The sequence below is a fragment of the Arachis hypogaea genome, chromosome 12, assembly GCF_003086295.3.
Source record: "Arachis hypogaea cultivar Tifrunner chromosome 12, arahy.Tifrunner.gnm2.J5K5, whole genome shotgun sequence".
Classification (NCBI taxonomy): Eukaryota; Viridiplantae; Streptophyta; class Magnoliopsida; order Fabales; family Fabaceae; genus Arachis; species Arachis hypogaea.
In genome coordinates, this window is record NC_092047.1 from 105459371 (window position 1) to 105484322 (window position 24952).

Here is a 24952-nt window from a genome sequence, read left to right on the forward strand (position 1 = left end):
GCCAAAAGGTTGGCCCTCCACAAGTATAGAGTAAGAGACAGTAGAAACCAGTTCTTTGATCCATGCTATCCATTTAGTATCAAAACCCATCCTCTCCATAATGAACCACAGAAAACACTACTTCACTCTATCGTAGACCTTACTCATATCAAGCTTTAGAGTCATTTTATTCCCCAAATCTGATCTTTTTTACTTAAGATGATGCATGCATTCACGAACTATTAGAAAATTGTCAGATATTAACCTTCCTTTCAAGGAAGCACTTTGATTAGTACTCACAATATTATTCATAAACGATTGTAGCCTATGAACAAGTACTTTTGATATAATCTTGTAAAAGACTTATGAAAGGCTAATAGGTCTGACTTGTGACATATATCTGGCATCTGGAATCTTAGGTATTAAACAGATTTGAGTGTGATTGAAGCTTTTTAACATTTTTTCACCTCCAAAGAAACTACAAATAGCCCTGTGCACATCGTTACCCATGACATCCTAAAAAAAATGATAAAATTTGGTTGTGAATCCATCATCACTCGGAGCACTCTAAGCGCAAACACTAAAAGTAGCTCTCTTTGTCTCTTCAAGTGAAACTAATCTCAATAGTGATGCATGAGCATCTTTTCTATGTTTTTCTAGTGAATTTACATTTAATTTGTTAAGTTTTATCAAGAATTAATTATCTTTTAGCCACTATGGATGCTACTTTGAGTCTTGTGCAATTCTATTTATTTTAGGTAGCATTTGGTTGGATTTGATGGAGCTTCCACAGAAAAAGAGAAGAAAGCTATATAAGTCAGGAATGGCTTAGAGAATGGAGAGAAAGCTTGCACAAATGGAATCAGCACAAGAATTAAAGGAGATGACAGCGAGGAGCGACGTGTGCGCGTACCTGACGCATGCACGTGATTTGAAGATTTGCACTGTGACATGTGCGCGTGATTTGGAGATTTGCTCAGCGACGCGTGCGTGTACCTGATGCGTACGCGTGACACGCGAAGAAGACCATCAACTCGTACGCGTGACATGCGCCACATGCAGAAAATGCAGAAAACGCTGATTTATTAATTTTGATTTAAAACTATATTTTTAATTTAAAATAGGAAAAATATTATTTTAGTTTTAGAGAATAGATTTTAAATTAATTAGGATTAGATATAAAAGAAAAAAGGAACCTCCCTTTGGGGGATTCCAACATTATTCCAATTAGTTAACTTTTCATTCCACCTTAGCCCAATTTACAATCCTTATTTTCTCTCTGAACCATGAGCAACTAAACCTCCATTGTTAAGGTTAGGAGCTTTGTCTATTGTATGGATTGATACTACTATTTTTCTATTTTAATTCATGTACTGATTTATATTTCAAGAATTGTTTTCGTTCTTTATCTTATGAATTTGGGTGGAATGGAAGTATGACCCTCTTTCTAATTGAGTTCTTGTATAACTTGGAAAAGCTCTTTACTTGAACAACAGCTTGAAAATAATTTCTCCTAAATTCTAATTATCTGGACTTAACGGGATACGTGACATATAATCCTCTTATATTTGGGTAGTTAGGATTTCTGTGGAATATAAACTAGAATTGAATTTCACCCTCTAATTGGAATTAATTGACCAAGGAATTGGCGGTTGATGAGAATTAGAGAAGACTAGAAAGGTCTAAGGAATTAGGGTCTAGTCACATATAGTTTGCCAGGAATTGAATCTTGCATGATTAAAATAGTTATTAAGAAAAGTTAATCCGGAAAATAGATAACTCTGAAACCTTAACTGTTTCTCCATATATTATTCCCAACTTATTTATTGCCTGTCTTATGATATTCTGAGTTTGTTGTTTAATGCTCTTTGAACTCTCAAACACTATTTTCTGTTTATCTAACTAAGTAAATCATTTAACCATTGTTGCTTAGTCCATCAATCCTCGTGGGATCGGCCCTCACTCACCTGAGGTATTACTTGGTACGACCCAGTGCACTTGCCGGTTAGTTTGTGATTATAAATTCCGCACCAAGTTTTTGGCGCCGTTGCCGGGGATTGATAGTGATTAACAACTATTAGTTGTTTGATTGCTTAGATTAGGCGTTTTAGTTTTAATTTTATTTGAATTCTGCTTTAGTATTTTAGAAAATAATAAATAAATAAATAAATAAATAAATAAATAAATTTTAACAGCACTAATATTTTTCTTAATTTTCAAAATATTTTTGTTTTATTTATTTAGCATTTTTATTTTATTTCTTTTACACAGGTTACCTCTTTGGGAATTCTCTACACTCTGACGTAGAGATTCCTATCTTTTCTTATTTTCTGTTTGTTTATGCACAGGAACAGAGACAAGGAATATCTCTTAGACTTTGATCTTGAACCTGAAAAGACTTTCAGGCGGCGTTTGCAACAAGCAAGACTTTACAAGGCTGCAGAATCCACTATGAATCCTAATAATGCTGTTAATGCCAATGTGACAAATCTGAATGGGGATGATCAACAAAGGAGAGTGCTTGGCTCTTACTCTGCTCCTACTGCAGATCTTTATGGAAAAAGTATTGTGGTGCCTCCTATAGCTGCGAACAACTTTGAATTGAAGCCACAATTGGTCACCCTGGTGCAACAAAACTGCCAATATCATGGTCTTCCCCACGAAGACCCGAATCAATTTATTTCTAATTTTCTGCAGATTTGTGATACTGTGAAGACAAATGGAGTGAACCCAGATGTATACAAACTCATGCTCTTCCTGTTTGCTTTGAGGGATGGAGCAAAGCTATGGCTAGATTCCCAACTCAAGGAGAGTTTGGATACTTGGGACAAGGTTGTTACTGAGTTTCTTACTAAATTTTTCCCACCAAAGAAGCTGACTAAGCTTAGGATGGAGGTTCAGACCTTCAGGCAGAAGGATGGTGAAACTATTTATGAAGTTTGGGAGAGGTACAAGCTACTCACTAGGCAATGCCCTCCGGACATGTTCTCCAAATGGACCCAACTAGATATCTTTTATGAAGGTTTAGGTGAAATGTCCAAGATGTGCTTAGATAATTCTGCAGGTGGTTCACTGCACAAGAAGAAGACACCGGAGGTGACTATTGAGTTTATTGAGTTGGTTGCTAGCAACCAATATTTATACTTATCTAACAGAAATTCTGTGAACTCATAGACTTCTCAGAAGAGAGGTGTGTTGGAAATGGAAGCTGTTAATGCTATTCTTTCTCAGAACAAGCTTATGTCTCAGCAAATAAATCTACTTACTCAGCAGATGGGTGGCATGCAAGTCTCAGCTATCAACACCTAAAACCCACCTCAAGAGGTCTCTTATGACATGACAGGTAATTTTGTGTAAAATGATAATTATGATTATACTCAATCTTTTTCTGAACAGGTCAATTACATGGGGAGTGCTCCTAGAAATCCCAACAATGATCCATACTCTATGACCTACAATCAGGAGTGGAGAAATAACCCAAATTTTAGGTAGAGGGAGCAACCTCAGAGGCCACAAAATTTTAATAATAATTCTCAGGGTGGTTTCCAATAGAACAATCACAATAACAACCAATTTTGGTCTCATCAACAACAATCACCTCCGTAGGCAAATTCTAAATCCTAAGAAGATTCTAATTGGGAGATGATGAGGGGTTTTGTGCACGAAACCAGAGCATCCATCAAGAACTTGGAGATTCAGATGGGTCAACTAGCCACAAAAGTTAATAAAATTGATCAGAGGACCACTAATAGCCTTCCTGGTAACACAATTCCAAATTCAAGAGATGAATGCAAGGCTATCACCTTGATAAGTGGACAAGTGGCAAGTACGAAAGCACAAGTTAATGAGAAGCCAGTTGAAAAAGAATATTGCAAGGTTATTCAATTGAGAAGTGGTAAAGTAGCTGGCTCTAAGACCAAAGTCAATGGAGAGTTAGTTGAAAAAGAAGCTCCAGATGAGAAGAAGGAAGAAGTAGAGCACGTCCCTCCAAAGTGTGCAGACAATCCATTCCCAGACTCTCTTGACACTTATCCTACATTGCCAAAGGCTCCTGAGTACAAGCCTAAAATGCCATATCCTCAGAGACTTCAAAAGGAGACCAAGGACAAGCAGTTTTCAAAGTTCTTGGAAGTCTTCAGAAAGTTGCAAATCAATATTCCTTTTGCTGAGGTTTTGGAACAAATGCCTCTCTATGTCAAGTTCATGAAGGAGTTGTTGTCAAAGAAGAAGCCTTTAAAGGGAGATGAGACAGTGGTCCTGACTAAAGAATGCAATGCCATCATTCAGAATAACTTGCCAAGGAAGATGTCGGATCCAGGGAGCTTTCAAATTCCATGCACCATTGGGAACACATCCTTTGAGAAAGCCCTATGTGATCTGGGGGCAAGCATAAATCTAATGCCCTTAGCTGTGATGAAGAAACTGCAAATTCAAGAGGCACAATCCACAAAGATAGCATTACAGATGGCAGACAAATCTATGAAGCCTGCATATGGATTAGTGGAGAATATCTTGGTCAAAGTGGGTAAGTTCTTCCTCCCAACAGATTTTGTGATTCTTGACACATGGGAGAATGAGAATGCCTCTATAATTATAGGAAGACCATTCCTAGCCATTGGAAGAGCTTTGATTGATGTGGAAGAAGGTGAATTAGTGCTTAGAGTGCATAATGAGCAACTGGTCTTTCATGTCTTCAAAGATATACATTCAGCAGGTGAAAAAGAGAGGTGCATGCAGACTGAGCTTATTGATCCAAACCTTCAAGAACCCCCTGATGATGCACAGCAGAATCTACAACTCAAACCTCCTTTGGTGACAATCAATAAAATTCCTCCTGACATCAAACCTAAGTTTGGTGTCGGGAATGCATCATCCACCAAGGAAGAAGTTCCCAAAAAGAAGAAAGTACCCAGGGGATGGAGAACAAAAAGATCCCCACTGAAGGTTTCTCCCCAGGAATGAAAGTGGTGTTGACTAGCAAGCCAGTGTCGATTTATACAGTAAACAGAATCCTCTCTCTAGAGCATATTAAGCTAATTTATGGAGACACAGGAAAGAAGTTCAAAGTAAGGGGTGAAGAGCTGAGCCCCTATGATCCTCCTCCTTAGAAGAGCTGACCGTCAAGCTAGTGACGGTAAAGAAGAGCTTGTCGGGAGGTAACCCGATAATTTCGTATCCTTAGTTATTTTTTGTAGTAGTGATTTTCTCATTTATTTGATTTTTATTGAGTTTTTACTGTTTTCCTTTCGTTTTAAGTGTGTTCTGATCATGCAGCTATTTTAGAACAGAAACCCGAACACTTCGAAAAAAACGAGCACACGACGCGCAAGCGTCGCTGACGTGTACGCGTCATATGTGTGTGCGTGAAAAATAAAAGTGAATGGAGAGTTGAGCAGGAGTGGCGCTGGAACTATATTTTGTGCACAAACAAGCCCACGCGTACGCGTACCTCACGCGTGCGCATCGTTTGCGCTTTTAGCCATCCACGCGTGCGCATCCCTGACGCGTCCGCGTGACCCTGAAAAACGGCGTAAATGGGTGCATGACCAGAGAGTTATGATGGTGTGGGGCTGGAATGGTGCTGGGAGCACAAGTCCCATCACGCGCACGCGTCCCTGACGCGTGCACGTCGTTTTCCAATCCTGACCATCCACACGTACGCGTCCCAGACGCGTACGCGTCGCTTGATATTAGTGCAATCCATGCATACGCGTGCCTCACGCGTACGCGTTGCATGCGACGCCTAATTAAACCAAATCAGTGCCTGATTTCAAATCATCCACCCCCCAATCCTAATTCTCTCTTGTTCTTTTATCTTTTTATTCTTCTTTCATTATACTAATTTTTTTTATATGTTTTTTATGTCCCTCTCTGTTTTCAGTTCTTCTTTGCTTGAGGACAAGCAAACCTTTAAGTTTGGTATTGTCGCTTCGCTTATAGCTTTTCTATGGGACCAAAGGGAGGCAAATCATCTTCACTGAGGAGCATAGCCGGAGGAATGGGATGGCCACCAACATAACTGAGGTGGTTGAATTCTTTTCATTCTACATTCCTTCCCGCTTTTACTATGTTATATTCCAGTTTTCTGTTTATTTTGTCTTGTTTATTACATGATCCTTTATTAGATAAATTCTTAGGTTCTAGTTTAGTTCTGTTATTTTTAAAATTTCTGTTAGTTGCTTTAAGTCTGAAAGGTGTCTCATGTATCAACCACTGAGCTTGAAATCAAAAAGAAAGAAGAAAAAGGCGATGTAATGCATGAGAAATTGAGTTTAATTTTTAGAGTAGTCTCATTTATTCAAATGTGGTGGTATTTTCTGTGACTTTGAATGCATGACATGAATAGTGCATATTTAAATTTAAATCAAAGAATGTTGATGTACAAGGAACAGGAATTTAGAGAACTATTATGAAGTCTCTGCAATAAGTAAAAGTTTAATCCTTGAAGCAAAAGAAATAGCAAAGAGAAAAAAAATAGAAAAAAATAAAAAGCAAGGTCCAAGGCTCTGAGCATCAATAACTAGGGAGGTCAGACATGATTAAAAGCTCAAAGAGTTGTTTCCCTAGTCATATGCTTGTGGTGTTCTTGTGTCAAGTAATCCTTGAGACAAAACATTTAGAGTCGAGATCAATTGCAATTAGCAGAATATGCCAAAGGCTTTGAGCACCACTGTCTGGGAGTAGCTGAAAGAAAAATCAGAACTTAAAGAGAGTTCTCCAGTTAAGTGCTTGTGGTGTTTCTGTGTCAAGTAAAGCTTGAGACAAAACATTTAAAGTCACGGCTAGGCTCAAGGTGCAAAGCACCAAAGAAAAGAGAATTAAAGAAAAATTGATGTGTTCAAGGGTTAAATCGAGTTACAAAAGACTAGAGACTTCATAATATTATCCGGATTCTAATTCCGAATGACAGTGACATCCTTCTGATTCAAAGGAGAGAGAGATGCCAAAACTATTCAAGATTGCAATTGTAGACCCCACTGTAAGAAGAGACATGAGCTTAATCGAACTCTCATTCTCATGCAAATTCACATTCTAAGCCTATATTAGTTTGGTTGCTTGAGGACAAGCAACAATTCAAGTTTGGTGTTGTGATGCGTGAGCATCTTTCCTATCTTTTCCTAATGAATTTGTATTTAATTTGTTAAGTTTTATCAAGAATTAATTATCTTTTAGCCACTATGGATGCTACTTTGATTCTTGTGCAATTCTATTTATTTTATGTAGCATTTGGTTAGATTTGATGGAGCTTCCGCAGAAAAAGAGAAGAAAGCTATATAAATCAGGAATGGCTTAGAGAATGGAGAGGAAGCTTGCACAAATAGAATCAGCACAAGAATTAAAGGAGATGACAGCGAGGAGCGACGCGTGCGCGTACCTGACGCGTGCGCGTGATTTGAAGATTTGCACCGCGACGCGTACGCGTACCTAACGCGTGCGCGTGATTTGGAGATTTGTTCAGCGACGCATGCGCGTACCTGACGCGTATGCGTGACACGCGAAGAAGACCATCGACGCGTACGCGTGACTGACGCGTACGCGTGACATGCGCCACATGCAGAAAACGCTAATTTATTAATTCTAATTTAAAACTGTATTTTTAATTTAAAATAGGAAAAGATATTATTTTAGTTTTAGAGAATAGATTTTAAATTAATTAGGATTAGATATAAAAGAAAAAAGGAACTTCCCTTCGGAGGATTCCAACATTATTCCAATTAGTTAACTTTTCATTCCACCTCAGCCCAATTTATAATCCTTATTTTCTCTCTGAACCATGAGCAACTAAACCTCCATTGTTAAGGTTAGGAGCTCTGTTTATTGTATGGATTGATACTATTATTTTTCTACTTTAATTCATGTACTAATTTATATTTCAAGAATTGTTTTCGTTCTTTATCTTATGAATTTGGGTGGAACGAAAGTATGACCCTCTTTCTAATTGAGTTCTTGTATAACTTGAAAAAGCTCTTTACTTGAACAACAGCTTGAAAATAATTTCTCCTAAATTCTAATTATCTGGACTTAACGGGATACGTGACATATAATCCTCTTATATTTGGGTAGTTAGGATTTCTGTGGCATATAAACTAGAATTGAATTTCACCCTCTAATTGGAATTAATTGACCAAGGAATTGACGGTTAATGAGAATTAGAGGAGACTAGAATGGTCTAAGGAATTAGGGTCTAGTCACATATAGTTTGCCATGAATTAAATCTTGCATGATTAAAATAGTTATTAAGAAAAGTCAATCCGAAAAATAGATAACTCTGAAACCTTAACTGTTTCTCCATATATTATTCCCAACTTATTTATTACCTGTCTTATGATATTCTGAGTTTACTGTTTAATACTCTTTGAACTCTCAAATACTATTTTCTGTTTGTCTAACTAAGTAAATCATTTAACCATTGTTGCTTAGTCCATCAATCCTCGTGGGATTGACCCTCACTCACCTGAGGTATTACTTGGTACGACGCGGTGCACTTGCCGGTTAGTTTGTGGTTGTAAATTCCACACCAAATAGCCTACGATTCATATTAGTTGTAACTGTAGGTCTGAAATTCTCAAAAAATATTCTCGGATCAGCTTGGTTGGTAGCCATAAAAATCTTCTGAAAATAGGATTTAGCCACCCTCGCTATACTCGCTGGATCAGAAACGACTTCTCCATCTTCTCCAATTAGTCCCCAGATTTTATTTTTCCAGTTTCTAGATTAGAACCTTTGATGGAAGAACTTTATGTTGATGTCTCCTTTGTTCAATCATTTACATCTAGACTTCTCCCTTCAATAACTTTCTTCTCTCTTCATCTTTGCCTCTAATATGTTCTCAAGTTCAATTAACTCGTTGCCTTCAAAGAAACCCTCGTCCTTTTTTGCTTCCAGCTGCAAGGTTATTTATTCTATTAGTATTTTAAAATTGGACCGAGATTGTTGCTGCCACTGTACTAGTCTGTGCTGGCATTACTTGAGCTTCTAGGCTAGAGAGTACATCGAGGAGCCTTCAATGGTTAGCCCCTAAACGTCTTTCACAATCCTCTTTACCTTCTCTTCGTCACACCATCTATCCTAGAACTTGAATTTTCTTTTGGTCTTTCAGGTCGAGAGTCTAAATCTAGGATTAAAGGAGTATGGTTTGAACCATTTTCTGCTTGTCTTCTAACCACAACCATCCCATACAGGGATGGACCCATGTAGTAGCATGAGGGGGTACTTGCCCCCACTTTTTTTTAAAAAAAAATATACATATATAATATGCCCTCATTTTAAATTTTAAATGACCCCATTATAAATAAACTTAGCCAAATTATTTAAAGTTCTAAACCCACTTTTTCTTTCTATCATTTTAACTATTAATTAACCTAATTAAATTTAATCTTTTTCCATTCTCAAATTTCAGCCGTCATCACTCCTTTATTCTTTTAAATCCTCTTATTAGTTTCAACCTTCTTTTTCTATTCCTTTTCTAGTGGTAATCTTCTTTTCATCAAAAGATAAATTTTAAATTCTCTATTTTTTTTATATAACTCTCTATAACTCTATATATCTTTTAATTTCATTGTTTCTCTTTTTGATATTTTCAATTACAAATCTTAATTTAAACATTTATAGTTTAGGTATTAATCTAATTTTTCATTCTCTTCATAAATTTATATATTTTATTTAATTCTCAATTTAGTGATCCTTATTATTTATTTATTTATCTTTCGTTCTATTTTATTATATGTAATTATATTGTATATAAATTTCTAAAATTAATTGATCAATTTACTAATTTAAAATATATTTTTTATTTATAGAAATAATAATAAAAAATATTTAAAAAATATCTTTCATTCTATTTTATTATATATAATTTTTGGTTTTTTTATTTAAATAATTAATGTACACTTTTATTTTTAAAATTTGAATTAATATATCTTTTGATAGTAATATATATTATTTTTGTCCCTCTAACATAAATTTTTTGCATTCGTCATTGATCTTATTATACTACTCTTTTCATGTCAAATCAGATAGACAACGATCTAATCTTTTTGTTATTAGCTCCTCACCAGCTCGTGTATTTGACCACGTGAACTCATGACCTATCATGACAAGGTCTATTAATTGATTGTCATTAATAAAATTATTAAAATTATAAATTGAATTAGCAAATGGAAGGATATCTCCTATTTCTCTTTATGGCTCTTGATTGCATTGAAGGCTCCAACCATTACCACCCTCCCTTTAAATTGTGACGGACAAAAAGATATTTCATTAAATTGATCAAGTCTTTTCGTTTAATTTATACGGCATTGACTTAAAAAATGTTGATGGCATCGTCCATTGCATCAGGTAGTTACTTTTTTCTCCTCATAGAAAACTTTTCAAGAATGTATATCCAATTTTCTTACTTTGATTTTTCACTCGTTCAATCAATCATTATCCATGAATTTTGCTTTCACTTTTAAAGTCCAAACTTTGGGTGACTTTAATTTTACGACATTCACCTGATGTAACTTGAACATTATTTTTTCATTCTTTTGTTGTTCTTTTTATCAAAGATAGATATTTATTAAAATTATAGATATGACTATTTGAACCAATAATAATACTAAAAATGAAATTCTTCAGCGAACCAAAAAAAATAAATAAATAAATTTGAACTTATCTAGATCGAAAAAAAAAACTTTGATAATTACAAATAAATAATTTGAACTTTCACATAGATTCAAATTTTACTTTCCTTGCTTTTCAAAACATGAATCACTGTTCCTTTTTCATTCACATAATAAGACTAAGAAGCACTGCCTCAATTTATCACCATTGATCCACCCTGATCTGCGGACTACTCCTCCTCCACAGTTGTGCATCGATATACACGGAGGAAATATTATTGATGTATGGAAAAAAATTAAAACTTTGGAATTTGTACTCTTTAATGTAAAGAAATTAACTTGTATAGTAATAAAACGAGGGAGTAATCCCCTTTTGTAAATAGTACAGTTTTACCAAATTGATCTAATAAGTATAAGTAGTATAAAGAATAAGTGATGGATGGTACGGTGTCTATAATCACAATAATTACGAATAATATTTAAAAAATATTGTTAAGATTAAAATAATAATATTTATTATTTAATAACACATTTTAGTTTGAAAATAAAATATTATTAAAATATAAAAAATTATGCCTTTAATTTTAATAATAATTTTTAAAAATTACTAAATTAAGTAGTCAAAGTTATAATCATAAATATCATAGACTCTTTTTTTAAGCGGTCAAAGTTAATATTAATTAATTTTTTATTATAAAACTATCATTTTAATTTTTATATTTTTGGAGAATTTAAGGTATAGAGTTAGAATTTTGGATTTAAAATTTAAGATTTAGAGTTTATAATTTAAAATTTAAAATTTAAAAAAATTTACTATTGACCAGAAAAAAATTAACTCCTAATTGAACTCAAACTTAAATTAAAAATACTAATTTATATATAGTAATTAAACAAAAATTTAATTTTAATATACTAACAGTATAAAATATTTTATACTATCGTTTAATCATATTTATCTGTTTAAATGACTATTTATATATTAATGTAAAAATTAATTATATTACTAATGTGATATTACGTAAATGTACGTATAAAATTATTTTATATTTATTTAATATTAAAATTAAATTCAATAAATAATTGGTTTTCGATGTATTTATCTTTTTGAGATTAAACTAATAATATAATATATTCTTTCTATTAAAATATTAATGGGTTATTTATTCTTGAACTATATCTTGAATTTCCAAATCAAAGTCATAAAGTTTGTTTCATCACTGAAGAATAAGTGGAAAGACTCTCTGTCTGTTTCGTACAATCACAATCCGGAAGACTTTGCTCAGCATAACCGGATAACAAAATCAAACCCTATGCAATTAGTTGGACTATCTGAGAATGTGTATACATTTGCTGACTTAATTACTACCAAACAACAAGCATTGCTGATTTTCATTCATGACTATGGATGGAATTGAGTTGAGTTGATTTGAATTAGACAAAATTTAAATTTAGCTCATGAAATTTGAGTTTAGCTCACGACTCCACTTATTAATAATGGAGCCTATTAAGTTTAAGTTTAGCTCACCGAAAACTCACGAACTGGCTCAAATAATAGAAACATAATATATAATATTATATTAATAAATTATAAATTTTTTATTTATGTCCTATATCAAAATTATATATAAAAAATAAATATAAAATTTTAAATAATTAAGACTATCAATATATATATTACTATTTCATAGGTTATTTATTCTATTAGTATTTTAAAATTGGACCGAGATTGTTGCTGCCACTGTACTAGTCTGTGCTGGCATTACTTGAGCTTCTAGGCTAGAGAGTACATCGAGGAGCCTTCAATGGTTAGCCCCTAAACGTCTTTCACAATCCTCTTTACCTTCTCTTCGTCACACCATCTATCCTAGAACTTGAATTTTCTTTTGGTCTTTCAGGTCGAGAGTCTAAATCTAGGATTAAAGGAGTATGGTTTGAACCATTTTCTGCTTGTCTTCTAACCACAACCATCCCATACAGGGATGGACCCATGTAGTAGCATGAGGGGGTACTTGCCCCCACTTTTTTTTAAAAAAAAATATACATATATAATATGCCCTCATTTTAAATTTTAAATGACCCCATTATAAATAAACTTAGCCAAATTATTTAAAGTTCTAAACCCACTTTTTCTTTCTATCATTTTAACTATTAATTAACCTAATTAAATTTAATCTTTTTCCATTCTCAAATTTCAGCCGTCATCACTCCTTTATTCTTTTAAATCCTCTTATTAGTTTCAACCTTCTTTTTCTATTCCTTTTCTAGTGGTAATCTTCTTTTCATCAAAAGATAAATTTTAAATTCTCTATTTTTTTATATAACTCTCTATAACTCTATATATCTTTTAATTTCATTGTTTCTCTTTTTGATATTTTCAATTACAAATCTTAATTTAAACATTTATAGTTTAGGTATTAATCTAATTTTTCATTCTCTTCATAAATTTATATATTTTATTTAATTCTCAATTTAGTGATCCTTATTATTTATTTATTTATCTTTCGTTCTATTTTATTATATGTAATTATATTGTATATAAATTTCTAAAATTAATTGATCAATTTACTAATTTAAAATATATTTTTTATTTATAGAAATAATAATAAAAAATATTTAAAAAATATCTTTCATTCTATTTTATTATATATAATTTTTGGTTTTTTTATTTAAATAATTAATGTACACTTTTATTTTTTAAAATTTGAATTAATATATCTTTTGATAGTAATATATATTATTTTTGTCCCTCTAACATAAATTTTTTGCATTCGTCATTGATCTTATTATACTACTCTTTTCATGTCAAATCAGATAGACAACGATCTAATCTTTTTGTTATTAGCTCCTCACCAGCTCGTGTATTTGACCACGTGAACTCATGACCTATCATGACAAGGTCTATTAATTGATTGTCATTAATAAAATTATTAAAATTATAAATTGAATTAGCAAATGGAAGGATATCTCCTATTTCTCTTTATGGCTCTTGATTGCATTGAAGGCTCCAACCATTACCACCCTCCCTTTAAATTGTGACGGACAAAAAGATATTTCATTAAATTGATCAAGTCTTTTCGTTTAATTTATACGGCATTGACTTAAAAAATGTTGATGGCATCGTCCATTGCATCAGGTAGTTACTTTTTTCTCCTCATAGAAAACTTTTCAAGAATGTATATCCAATTTTCTTACTTTGATTTTTCACTCGTTCAATCAATCATTATCCATGAATTTTGCTTTCACTTTTAAAGTCCAAACTTTGGGTGACTTTAATTTTACGACATTCACCTGATGTAACTTGAACATTATTTTTTCATTCTTTTGTTGTTCTTTTTATCAAAGATAGATATTTATTAAAATTATAGATATGACTATTTGAACCAATAATAATACTAAAAATGAAATTCTTCAGCGAACCAAAAAAAATAAATAAATAAATTTGAACTTATCTAGATCGAAAAAAAAACTTTGATAATTACAAATAAATAATTTGAACTTTCACATAGATTCAAATTTTACTTTCCTTGCTTTTCAAAACATGAATCACTGTTCCTTTTTCATTCACATAATAAGACTAAGAAGCACTGCCTCAATTTATCACCATTGATCCACCCTGATCTGCGGACTACTCCTCCTCCACAGTTGTGCATCGATATACACGGAGGAAATATTATTGATGTATGGAAAAAAATTAAAACTTTGGAATTTGTACTCTTTAATGTAAAGAAATTAACTTGTATAGTAATAAAACGAGGGAGTAATCCCCTTTTGTAAATAGTACAGTTTTACCAAATTGATCTAATAAGTATAAGTAGTATAAAGAATAAGTGATGGATGGTACGGTGTCTATAATCACAATAATTACGAATAATATTTAAAAAATATTGTTAAGATTAAAATAATAATATTTATTATTTAATAACACATTTTAGTTTGAAAATAAAATATTATTAAAATATAAAAAATTATGCCTTTAATTTTAATAATAATTTTTAAAAATTACTAAATTAAGTAGTCAAAGTTATAATCATAAATATCATAGACTCTTTTTTTAAGCGGTCAAAGTTAATATTAATTAATTTTTTATTATAAAACTATCATTTTAATTTTTATATTTTTGGAGAATTTAAGGTATAGAGTTAGAATTTTGGATTTAAAATTTAAGATTTAGAGTTTATAATTTAAAATTTAAAATTTAAAAAAATTTACTATTGACCAGAAAAAAATTAACTCCTAATTGAACTCAAACTTAAATTAAAAATACTAATTTATATATAGTAATTAAACAAAAATTTAATTTTAATATACTAACAGTATAAAATATTTTATACTATCGTTTAATCATATTTATCTGTTTAAATGACTATTTATATATTAATGTAAAAATTAATTATATTACTAATGTGATATTACGTAAATGTACGTATAAAATTATTTTATATTTATTTAATATTAAAATTAAATTCAATAAATAATTGGTTTTCGATGTATTTATCTTTTTGAGATTAAACTAATAATATAATATATTCTTTCTATTAAAATATTAATGGGTTATTTATTCTTGAACTATATCTTGAATTTCCAAATCAAAGTCATAAAGTTTGTTTCATCACTGAAGAATAAGTGGAAAGACTCTCTGTCTGTTTCGTACAATCACAATCCGGAAGACTTTGCTCAGCATAACCGGATAACAAAATCAAACCCTATGCAATTAGTTGGACTATCTGAGAATGTGTATACATTTGCTGACTTAATTACTACCAAACAACAAGCATTGCTGATTTTCATTCATGACTATGGATGGAATTGAGTTGAGTTGATTTGAATTAGACAAAATTTAAATTTAGCTCATGAAATTTGAGTTTAGCTCACGACTCCACTTATTAATAATGGAGCCTATTAAGTTTAAGTTTAGCTCACCGAAAACTCACGAACTGGCTCAAATAATAGAAACATAATATATAATATTATATTAATAAATTATAAATTTTTTATTTATGTCCTATATCAAAATTATATATAAAAAATAAATATAAAATTTTAAATAATTAAGACTATCAATATATATATTACTATTTCATATGTATATATATAATATTAAAAGTATAGATTAAATGTATGTACATATATATAATCGAGTCAGCTCACGAATTGATGAGCTCAATTTCAGGTAAAAGTTTGGCTCACCAGCTTACGAGTTTAGCTTATTAAGTTATTAACGAGTCAAAACTCGAGCTGGTTTATGAGCTAACTTGACTCACTTCCAATCCTATTCATAACTCACACTCTCTCCTTTTCAAATTCAATTATTCAAATTAGGTTGTTTTATTTTTTTCTTTTGGTTTATTAAAATAGTTTTATACGTGTATCTAATTACGTAATATTACATCAATAAAAATAACTATTTTTTTACATTGAATGGTCATTCAAAAGAATGAATATGATTTAATGATTGTGTAAAACATTTTATACTATCTGTGCATCAAAATTAAATTCTTCTATCTAAATACATTAACTTTTAAAATGAATAAATAAAAAATATAGTTAATTTGACGAGGAGGGAATATAATATGTGATTTGCAATCTATAAAAGGAAGGATATAACATATAATCAAATGCAAAAAACCATTTATCAAAAATAATAAGTTGCTTCCCTCCAATGATGATGATGAGAACCACCCTTATCATATGGCTTTGCTTGCTAGAACCCTTGTGCCTAGTGAACTTTACCATCACCATTAATGCTGCTACTTCCCATTGTCTTGGTCATCAACATTCTTTGTTGCTCCATTTGAAGAACAGCCTCGTATATAACCAAACTCAGTCCAAAAAGTTAATTCATTGGAACCATGTTCACGATTGTTGCCACTGGAATGGAGTCTCTTGCTACAAGGGGCATGTCGTGGATCTAGATTTAAGCCAAGAATCTATAGTTGGAGGTAACTTCAGCAGTCTCTTCCACATGCAATATTTGCAGAGTTTGAATTTGGCTTATAATGAATTCCACTTTGAAATTTATTCTGAGTTCAAAAACCTGAAGAATCTCAGGTATTTGAATTTGTCAAATGCTGGTTTCATGGGGCAAATTCCAACTGAAATCTCTTACTTGATCAAGTTGGAGACTCTTGATTTGTCTACCACAATCACTTCATCGTCAAAACATGGTTTGAAACTTGAGAAGCCAAACATGGTAGAGTTTGTGCAAAACTTTACAAGAATGAAAGAACTGTATCTAGATGGTGTTGCAATTTCAGCCAAAGGAGAGGAGTGGTGCCATGCTGTTTCTTCCCTACAAAGTCTACAAGTTTTGAGTATGTCATCTTGCAATCTCTCTGGTCCTCTTGATTCTTCATTGACAAAGCTTCAATCTCTCTCAATACTTCAACTAGACCATAACAATTTGGCAAGCCCAATTCCTGAGTACCTTGGTAATTTGTCTAATTTAACCACTTTGCAACTCAGAAGTTGTGGTTTGAGTGGAGTCTTTCCAAAAAATATCTTCCAAATTTCATCACTTCATGTCCTTGATGTGTCAGATAATCAAGGCCTTCATGGTTCTTTATCAAACTTTCTACATCAAAGATCTCTCCATTACTTGAATCTTAGCCGCACAAATTTCTCAGGACCTTTACCACAGACTATTAACAAGTTAAGACAATTGTCAACACTAGATCTATCAAATTGCCAATTCAATGAGACAATTTCCAATTCATTGTCTGATCTTGCCGAACTTGTTTATCTTGATTTGTCATTCAATAATCTTACTGGTCCTCTTCCATCTTTCAATAGGTCCAAGGCTCTGAGAATCTTGTATCTTAATCATAATTATCTAAAGGGCACACTTTCACCCACCCATTTTGAAGGCCTTATAGATCTTGTGAGCATTAATTTAGAAGTTAACTCTCTAGATGGAAGACTTCCTTCATCTTTGTTTACACTTCCATCTCTGCAGCTGCTCTTTCTTGCTAACAATAGATTTGATGGCCAACTTGAAGAGTTCCCAAACGGTTCCTCCTCATCATTAGAGATGCTTGATTTAAGTGAAAACAATTTTCAAGGGCGTGTTCCTTTGTCTATCTTTCAACTGAAAAGTCTCAGTTTACTTCAACTTTCCACAAACAAGTTCAATGGCACCATACAATTGAGTGTTGTTCAAAGGCTACAAAATTTGGCAACACTTGATCTCTCAAACAACAACTTGTTAATTGTGGATGACAATGATCTTCCATTCCCCAAGTTGATCAATCTTTGGTTGGCTTCATGTAAGTTGACTGTATTTCCTGCATTTTTGATAAATCAGTCTTCTTTACTCTTTTTAGATTTGTCCAACAACCAAATTGAAGGAACAATACCCAATTGGATTTGGAGACTTGAAATTCTATGCTTCTTGAATCTTTCCAACAATTTTTTGACTGATATGGAAGGTCCTTTCCAAAATCTTAGTTCAATTTTGTTCTACCTTGATCTTCATGGAAATCAATTACAAGGACCAGCACCCATTTTCACAAAAAATATTGTTCATCTGGACTACTCAAATAATAGATTCAGTTCTATTACACCATCAGATATTGGTAATTCTATTCCTGACTCAGTTGATATATTTTTCTCAAACAACAATTTTTATGGAAAAATCGATGAATCCATTTGCAATATTTCAACTCTTAGAATGCTTGATCTTTCATATAATGGCTTCATTGGCAACATTCCTGAGTGCTTGACAACAAGGAAGAGTAGCTCTCTGAAACTATTAAATCTTGCTGGAAACAAACTCAATGGCCACATTTCAGATACATTATTCTCAACTTCATGTTCTCTAAGGTTTATAGATCTCAATGGAAATCTTTTAAATGGAGGCCTCCCAAAATCTTTGGCTAACTGCCAAAATCTCCAAGTCCTAAATGTTGGAAACAATCAATTAATGGACGAGTTCCCCTGCTTCTTGAAGAACATTTCTTCGCTAAGCGTCATGGTTTTAAGGTCAAATAAGTTCTATGGACAGATTGGATGCTCCAATGTGATTGGCGATTGGGAAAAGCTTCAAATTGTTGATGTAGCAGACAACAAATTTAGTGGCATGTTACCAACAACACTCTTTCAGACTTGGAAAGAATTGATGTCTGATGATGAAGATAAAGATAAATCAAGGTTTGGACATTTATCTTTTAATTTTTATGATATCAACATCAATTATTCAGTGAATCTTGATGCTATAACTACAATTTTCTCTAAGAGCAGCAAAATGAAGTTAGCCAAACTTGTTACAGTTGAGCCACTTTATGTGTTAGATCACTTGTTCTCTCATGTATATGCGGAGGCTTATAGTCTTCGTAGGTATGAGGACTCAGTTACCATTGTAATCAAAGGTCAACAAATGAAGTTGGAAAAGATTCTCATTGCATTCACTTCATTGGATTTCTCATCAAACCAATTTGAAGGGCCAATACCAGAAGAGATCATGAGTTTCAAAGCACTGCATGCTCTTAACTTGTCTCACAATGCATTCTCAGGCCATATTCCTTCAACTTTGGGAAACTTGAGAAATCTTGAATCCTTAGACTTGTCAATGAATTCTCTGAGGGGAGAGATTCCAACTGAGCTTGCAAGCTTATCTTTTCTTGCCATCATGAATCTCTCCTATAATCATCTTGTGGGGAGAATTCCAACAGGCACTCAAATTCAATCGTTTGGAGCACATTCATTTGTGGGAAATGAAGCGTTATGTGGACCTCCATTGACACAAGGTTGTGGTGGAGAAGAGCAAGGGTTGTTACGACCATCATCTAAAACTACTAACTCTCATAGTAGTAGTTCAGTTAATTGGAGTTTGTTAAGTGTAGAGTTGGGATTCACTTTTGGATTTGGAATATTCATGATGCCACTGATTTTGTGGAAGAAATGGAGGTTGTGGTACTCCAAGAAAGTAGACGAAGCTCTATACAAGATTGTGCCTCAACTTGATTTTGTATATGAACGTCGTGGTGGGAAGAGATATAGATCTTTAAGGTGGAAGCCTTATTGATTGTTGTTTCACTTTCATTTGTATGATGTATGTATGTTGTTGTTTTCTTTTCTTTTCTTTTTTTCTTATCTTCCTTTAATTTGTGTGTGATCAGTATAAAAATAAGAACTGTGTTAGTTAGGTTGAAGCTAGCCGTTGGTAGGCCGTATGAGTTATGACCATGATAGTTTTATTTGAAGTTTTTCTTTTAGAGTTAGCCTCAGAAGTGAAGAGAGATTGATTACACGAATGTTTAATTTGCGTGTGTTATATAGAGAAAGTCTAGAGGGCCATTAATTTTTTTATTTTGTGACCAGCACTTAACCATCAAAAGAAAAGTGAGTAATATTCTATTATTGGATGTAATTTCACATTATTAAAAACCCTATTGATAGCCAATTGATAATTACAAAATACAAAAATTGCTGGCCTCCTCCTAGCACAATATTACATGAATGTCTGCATGTGTTATTATAAGTGTCCTGTAAATCAATGAATTGCATTGAGGTAACTTTACGTAAATTTGATAGTCGAAAATCGTTAAATAATTTGATAGATTTGATTAAATTACTATTTAACGGCTCTTGGCTTTCTGCATTTAAGTTTTTATCTTTTTACGAAACGAAAATGTCTAAAAAATAATAAAAACCAACCCAAATTAATCAAAAAAAATTATTTTATATTTATTAATTATTTTTTAAATAAAAATAATATTTATTATATATAAAATTATAAATATTAAATTAAATAAAATAATTTTATATTATTATCTTTCTAGCATTATTCTTTAAAAAAAATTTTGTCTAAAGTTCATTTTTTTTTATAGTCAATAATCATCCCACAAAAAGTGGATAAATTAAACAATTATAACATAACGAGGGTTAAGAATTTGAGTTGTTATTATAAAAAAGTATTGGTTGCTTATTGATAAAAAAAATCAATTTTTTTGAAGAATAAAATAACATTGAATAACAATGAATACCAATAAAAAATTATAGTTACCCAAGAAGGCTCAAGACTTTATTATTACTATCATAATTATTAATCCATATTTTTTCTCTAAAATTTAATGTTTGCAATAATAACGAATAGGTGTATTTTATAGTAGTTATTATTATAGTTGATATAGCGGTTATAAAATTTTGATAACACTTAATTAAAAAATGTAGTTAAAATTAAATTCATATTTTTGTACTATATATTTAGTAATATTTTTTAAGCATGATCCTGAAAAGAATTACTCATTAGAAAGATCTTCTATGATATTTAAGAAATAACATTATTTCTTGTACATCCATACACCATAAACCTTAAACTCCAAAATTTCGAACGTAAAAAAAATTATGAAATTAAAAATACAAAATTGTTATCCCTTGCTTCAAAAAGTTTTAATTAAATAAATATTTGCAAACTTTACGTATAAGCTTTAAATAGTAAATACTTTATCATTTTCTTTAGTGAATTGTACAAAATAATAAAAGCTAACACATTTCCCTTGGATATTATATTATTACACTCTAACATATAGAAATAAAAAGATATAATTTAACTAAAAATATTGATAGTATTTATATTATTCATTTCGTTAATTATTCATATCAAATTTAAAAATAAAATAACATTAAATTTGTTTAAAATTTTTTAGAACTAAAATAAAACATTTAAAATTTTAAAAACTAATTAAATTAAGATTTAATTTAAATATTAAAGATTAAAATAATATTTTTTTTTTATTTTAATCTAGAATAAAAATCAAAGTTCTCAGACTTGCGCTAAATAAACACAGCATGAAAATCTTTTCTTTACGTACAAAAATATATTTGTTTTAAAATATTTTTGTATTATGACATATAATTTTTATGAGCGATTAATTTTTAATATATACCTAAAATAATTGTAATGACAAACTAACTGCTAATTGGTTAAATACACATCTTTTATGTGAATGGAACGATGCACATCATGTACCTAGAGGACAGATCAAATAAGAAGTAACATGTTTAGAACACATTAAGGCAACAACAGAAAACTAAATATGACATGCATTATTATTTCTACAAACCTAGCTACTATACGAAGAACATGAACATCTTAAAAGTGAGTCATTGGATGAAATCTCACACTATTAAAATCATCATTGATAGTTATTTGATAGCTATAAATCACAAAAATTACTAGTTCCTTAGCACTCTTCTAAAATCTAACATATATATAAATAATTGAATTTTTAACCTTATTAATTAGCATCTCCTTCCATAATAATAAAATAATAATGGTCTTATTAAAAGCTAAATGCCAAAAAAGTTTAGAGCTCATTCTCTATACGGCCGTACAAGACAGGCGGAACATAACGACAGAAAGAAAAAGAGGTAATTTACTTTTAGATTTTTTTTTGAATTATTTCTTTATCTATATTTTTTTAATTGGATAAAATACGGTGATGGTATAATATAAACTATATCGTTACAGCCAGAATTATAAGAAAAAAAATTAGAGAGAAAAGTTATAAAATTACAAACAAAGTGATGACTTCTATATCCATAAAAAAACTAGGATAATTAGGGTTTGTTGGGAAAATTTTAAAAGCTATCTTTTTTAGTTTTTGACTTATAAAAAATTATATTAATAGTGTTTGGTAAAATTTTTTAGATAAATTTTTAACTTTTTAAAAAATTATTTAAAATTTTTTGAAGAAGTTAAAAAATGTGACTTCTCCTATTTTTAAAAATTATTTTATCACTCTTATTTAATGCACAACTTTAAAACAAGAATTTCTATAATAACTTTTCAAACACAAAATAACTTATTTAAAAATTATTAATAAAAGTCTTTATATTTTAAGTTCCTTTTTTAAAAGAACTTATTTAAGAATAGTCAAACTTATTTAGTATTAGTATTAGGTTGAGATTTTTTATATTGTTTTTTGTTGGTTTAAATTTTAATTTTAAAATTGTGTTGAAAGTCTATTCAATTATGTTCTAACTCGTAATTGTTTATGTTTGTTTATTTATGTTCGTAGAAAAGAATTGTGGAGATTGCTTGAACAATAAGATGAGTTTTCAAAAGTATTATCTCAGAGTAATTTGCTTGCTCAAACTCTAGAAAGAAAGCACTCGAGTAGAGTGAATGTGTTGCGTGGGTTTCAGACTAACTCCTAGTCAACTCTTCGATCTGAATTCGCATCGGCCGGGCGATGGAGTTCAAATAAGAGACCCAAATGGTGCTACTTGAACTATAGGCAGAGGTGACAGCCGAAAAGTTGAATTGAAAAGGAAGGCGGTGGAGGAGAAAGTAGTAGTGGAGAAGAAAAAGAGGTAGGTAATGGAGAATGCTCTGAGATATCTAATTCAATTGCACGATGAGGAGTTGCCACTGATGTGCGGAAAACGATCCGACACAAAACTCATCGGCAAGTGCACCGGGTCGCATCAAGTAATAATAACTCACGGGAGTGAGGTCGATCCCACAGGGATTGAAGTATTGAGCAATTTTAGTTTAGTGGTTGATTTAGTCAAGCGAATCAAGATTTGGTTGAGAGATTTGTGATTTGCAGAATTTAAATTACATGGAAAGTAAAGGGAATGGGTAATTTGCATGAAATTAAAGAGAACTGAAATTTAAAGTGCTAAATCTTAGAGAGCAAGAAATTAAATGGCAGAAACTTAGAACGCAAGAAATGTAAATTGCAGAATCTTAAAGTGCAAGAAATGTAAATGGCTTAAATTATAAAGGGAATTGGGAGTTGGAATTGCAAAAATTAAACAAGAAAAAGTAAAATTCAACAAACAGAAGAGTAAAAGATGGCTTGGATTGAACCGGATCTAAAACGGAAATGTAAATGAACATGAAAAGCTTAAACAGAGAAAGTAAAATGATAATTCAGATCTCAGGACCCAAGAGACTAGATAACCAAGTCTAGATCTCAATGCCTTCCTAGATCCAACAAGAGCAATTGCAAAGGAAATGTAAATTGCAGAGAAAGTAGATGAAGAAGCAAGTATCAGAATTGGAAATTCAATTATGCAGTAAAATTAAACAGAGAGATTGCTCTTGGAGTTTGGAGAAGAACCGAAGTGAACCGGGTTTGGAATCATGTAAGCTTGAGTAAAAGTTTGAGTAAAAGTTTGAGGCAAACTTTTACTCAAACTTTTCATATCAGCCACCCCATCCTTGCTGCTACCAACGTTTGAGCCAAAGTTTGGGGTCAAACTTTTGCTCAAACGTTGGCTCCCCCTTGCACACTCATGGCGCCAACGTTTGCCAAAAAGTTTGAGGCAAACGTTGGCGCAAACTTTTGCTCTCCAGGGTGTGTTGTTCATGGCGCCAACGTTTGCCAAAAAGTTTGAGGCAAACGTTGGCGCAAACTTTTGCTCTCCAGGGTGTTGATTTGTGATGCCAACGTTTGCCAAAAAGTTTGAGGCAAACGTTGGCTCAAGCTTTTCTCCCAAAAGTTTGCCAAAAAGTTTGAGGCAAACTTTTGCTCAAGCTTTTTGCCCAAAAGTTTGTGCAAAAGTTTGAGGCAAACTTTTGGTCAAGCTTTTTGCTCCCTGGTTCGTTTTCACTTATTCCAAAAGTTTGAGCTAAAGTTTGAGGCAAACTTTTGCTCAAACTTTTTGTCCTCTCTTCCTCCTAGCCATTCCTTCTTGCTTCAACCTTTCTCCAAGCTTTCTTCACCTATCATTAATCAACCAAACACATCAAAGCTATGCTCAAAATCATGAGATATTCATTCTTTCATAATATGTGACAATTATAGCATAAAACCTCATGAAATTGCATTAATTCATCTATGGTTGATTAAATCAAAGGAAGCATGAAAATCTACCCAATTGGCTTGCTTGTGGCTCAAGAAAGTGCATAATTCAATTGAAAACAAAAGAAAAAGGCTAGTGAAACTAGGCTAAGATGACTTGTCATCACAACACCAAACTTAAAGCTTGCTTGTCCCCAAGCAAGAAAAGATTTATTAAGAAGAAAGAATGAAATGGAAGAGGATGTTCATGCTAGTAGAGTGTTATTGGTAGTTCATGGGGTTTTATGTGGATATGTAAACACTCACTTCTTATTGACTCTTAAGCCTAGAAAGTCTCCTTCAAGCTTCAAGTAACATACTGCTATGACCTCTCATTATTCCTTTATCCTTGGCTATTATTTTGTTCATAAGCTTTATTTGAGTGTCATGTGTAGCAAGTTCATTTTCTTTTCTTTATACTTGACACATTATTCACTATAGACACTTGGCTCACATTCCTTCTTAAAACATTGATGCCCAGCACCTCTTTAGGCTACTAAATGCCTTGTAGTTAGGTTGCTTTTGATAGTGGACTTTCAGCTGATGATCCCGGGTTAGTTAACCCAAGTCACCGAGTGTTGA

General features: G+C 31.8%; 1 protein-coding gene and 1 non-coding gene across 2 annotated transcripts; one reads left to right on the forward strand and one right to left on the reverse strand.

Annotated features, from left to right (window-relative positions):
* Positions 1–2859: 2859 nt before the first annotated feature.
* On the reverse strand, positions 2860–2966 carry LOC112731612 (small nucleolar RNA R71). The gene has a single exon (XR_003167384.1). It is a non-coding gene; the product is annotated as a small nucleolar RNA R71 (small nucleolar RNA).
* A 13276-nt stretch (positions 2967–16242) lies between these two features.
* On the forward strand, positions 16243–19599 carry LOC112728035 (uncharacterized). Its single transcript, XM_025778011.2, has one exon. It carries the CDS (start codon positions 16243–16245, stop codon positions 19597–19599), a length of 3357 nt encoding a protein of 1118 aa, XP_025633796.2.
* Positions 19600–24952: the final 5353 nt, after the last annotated feature.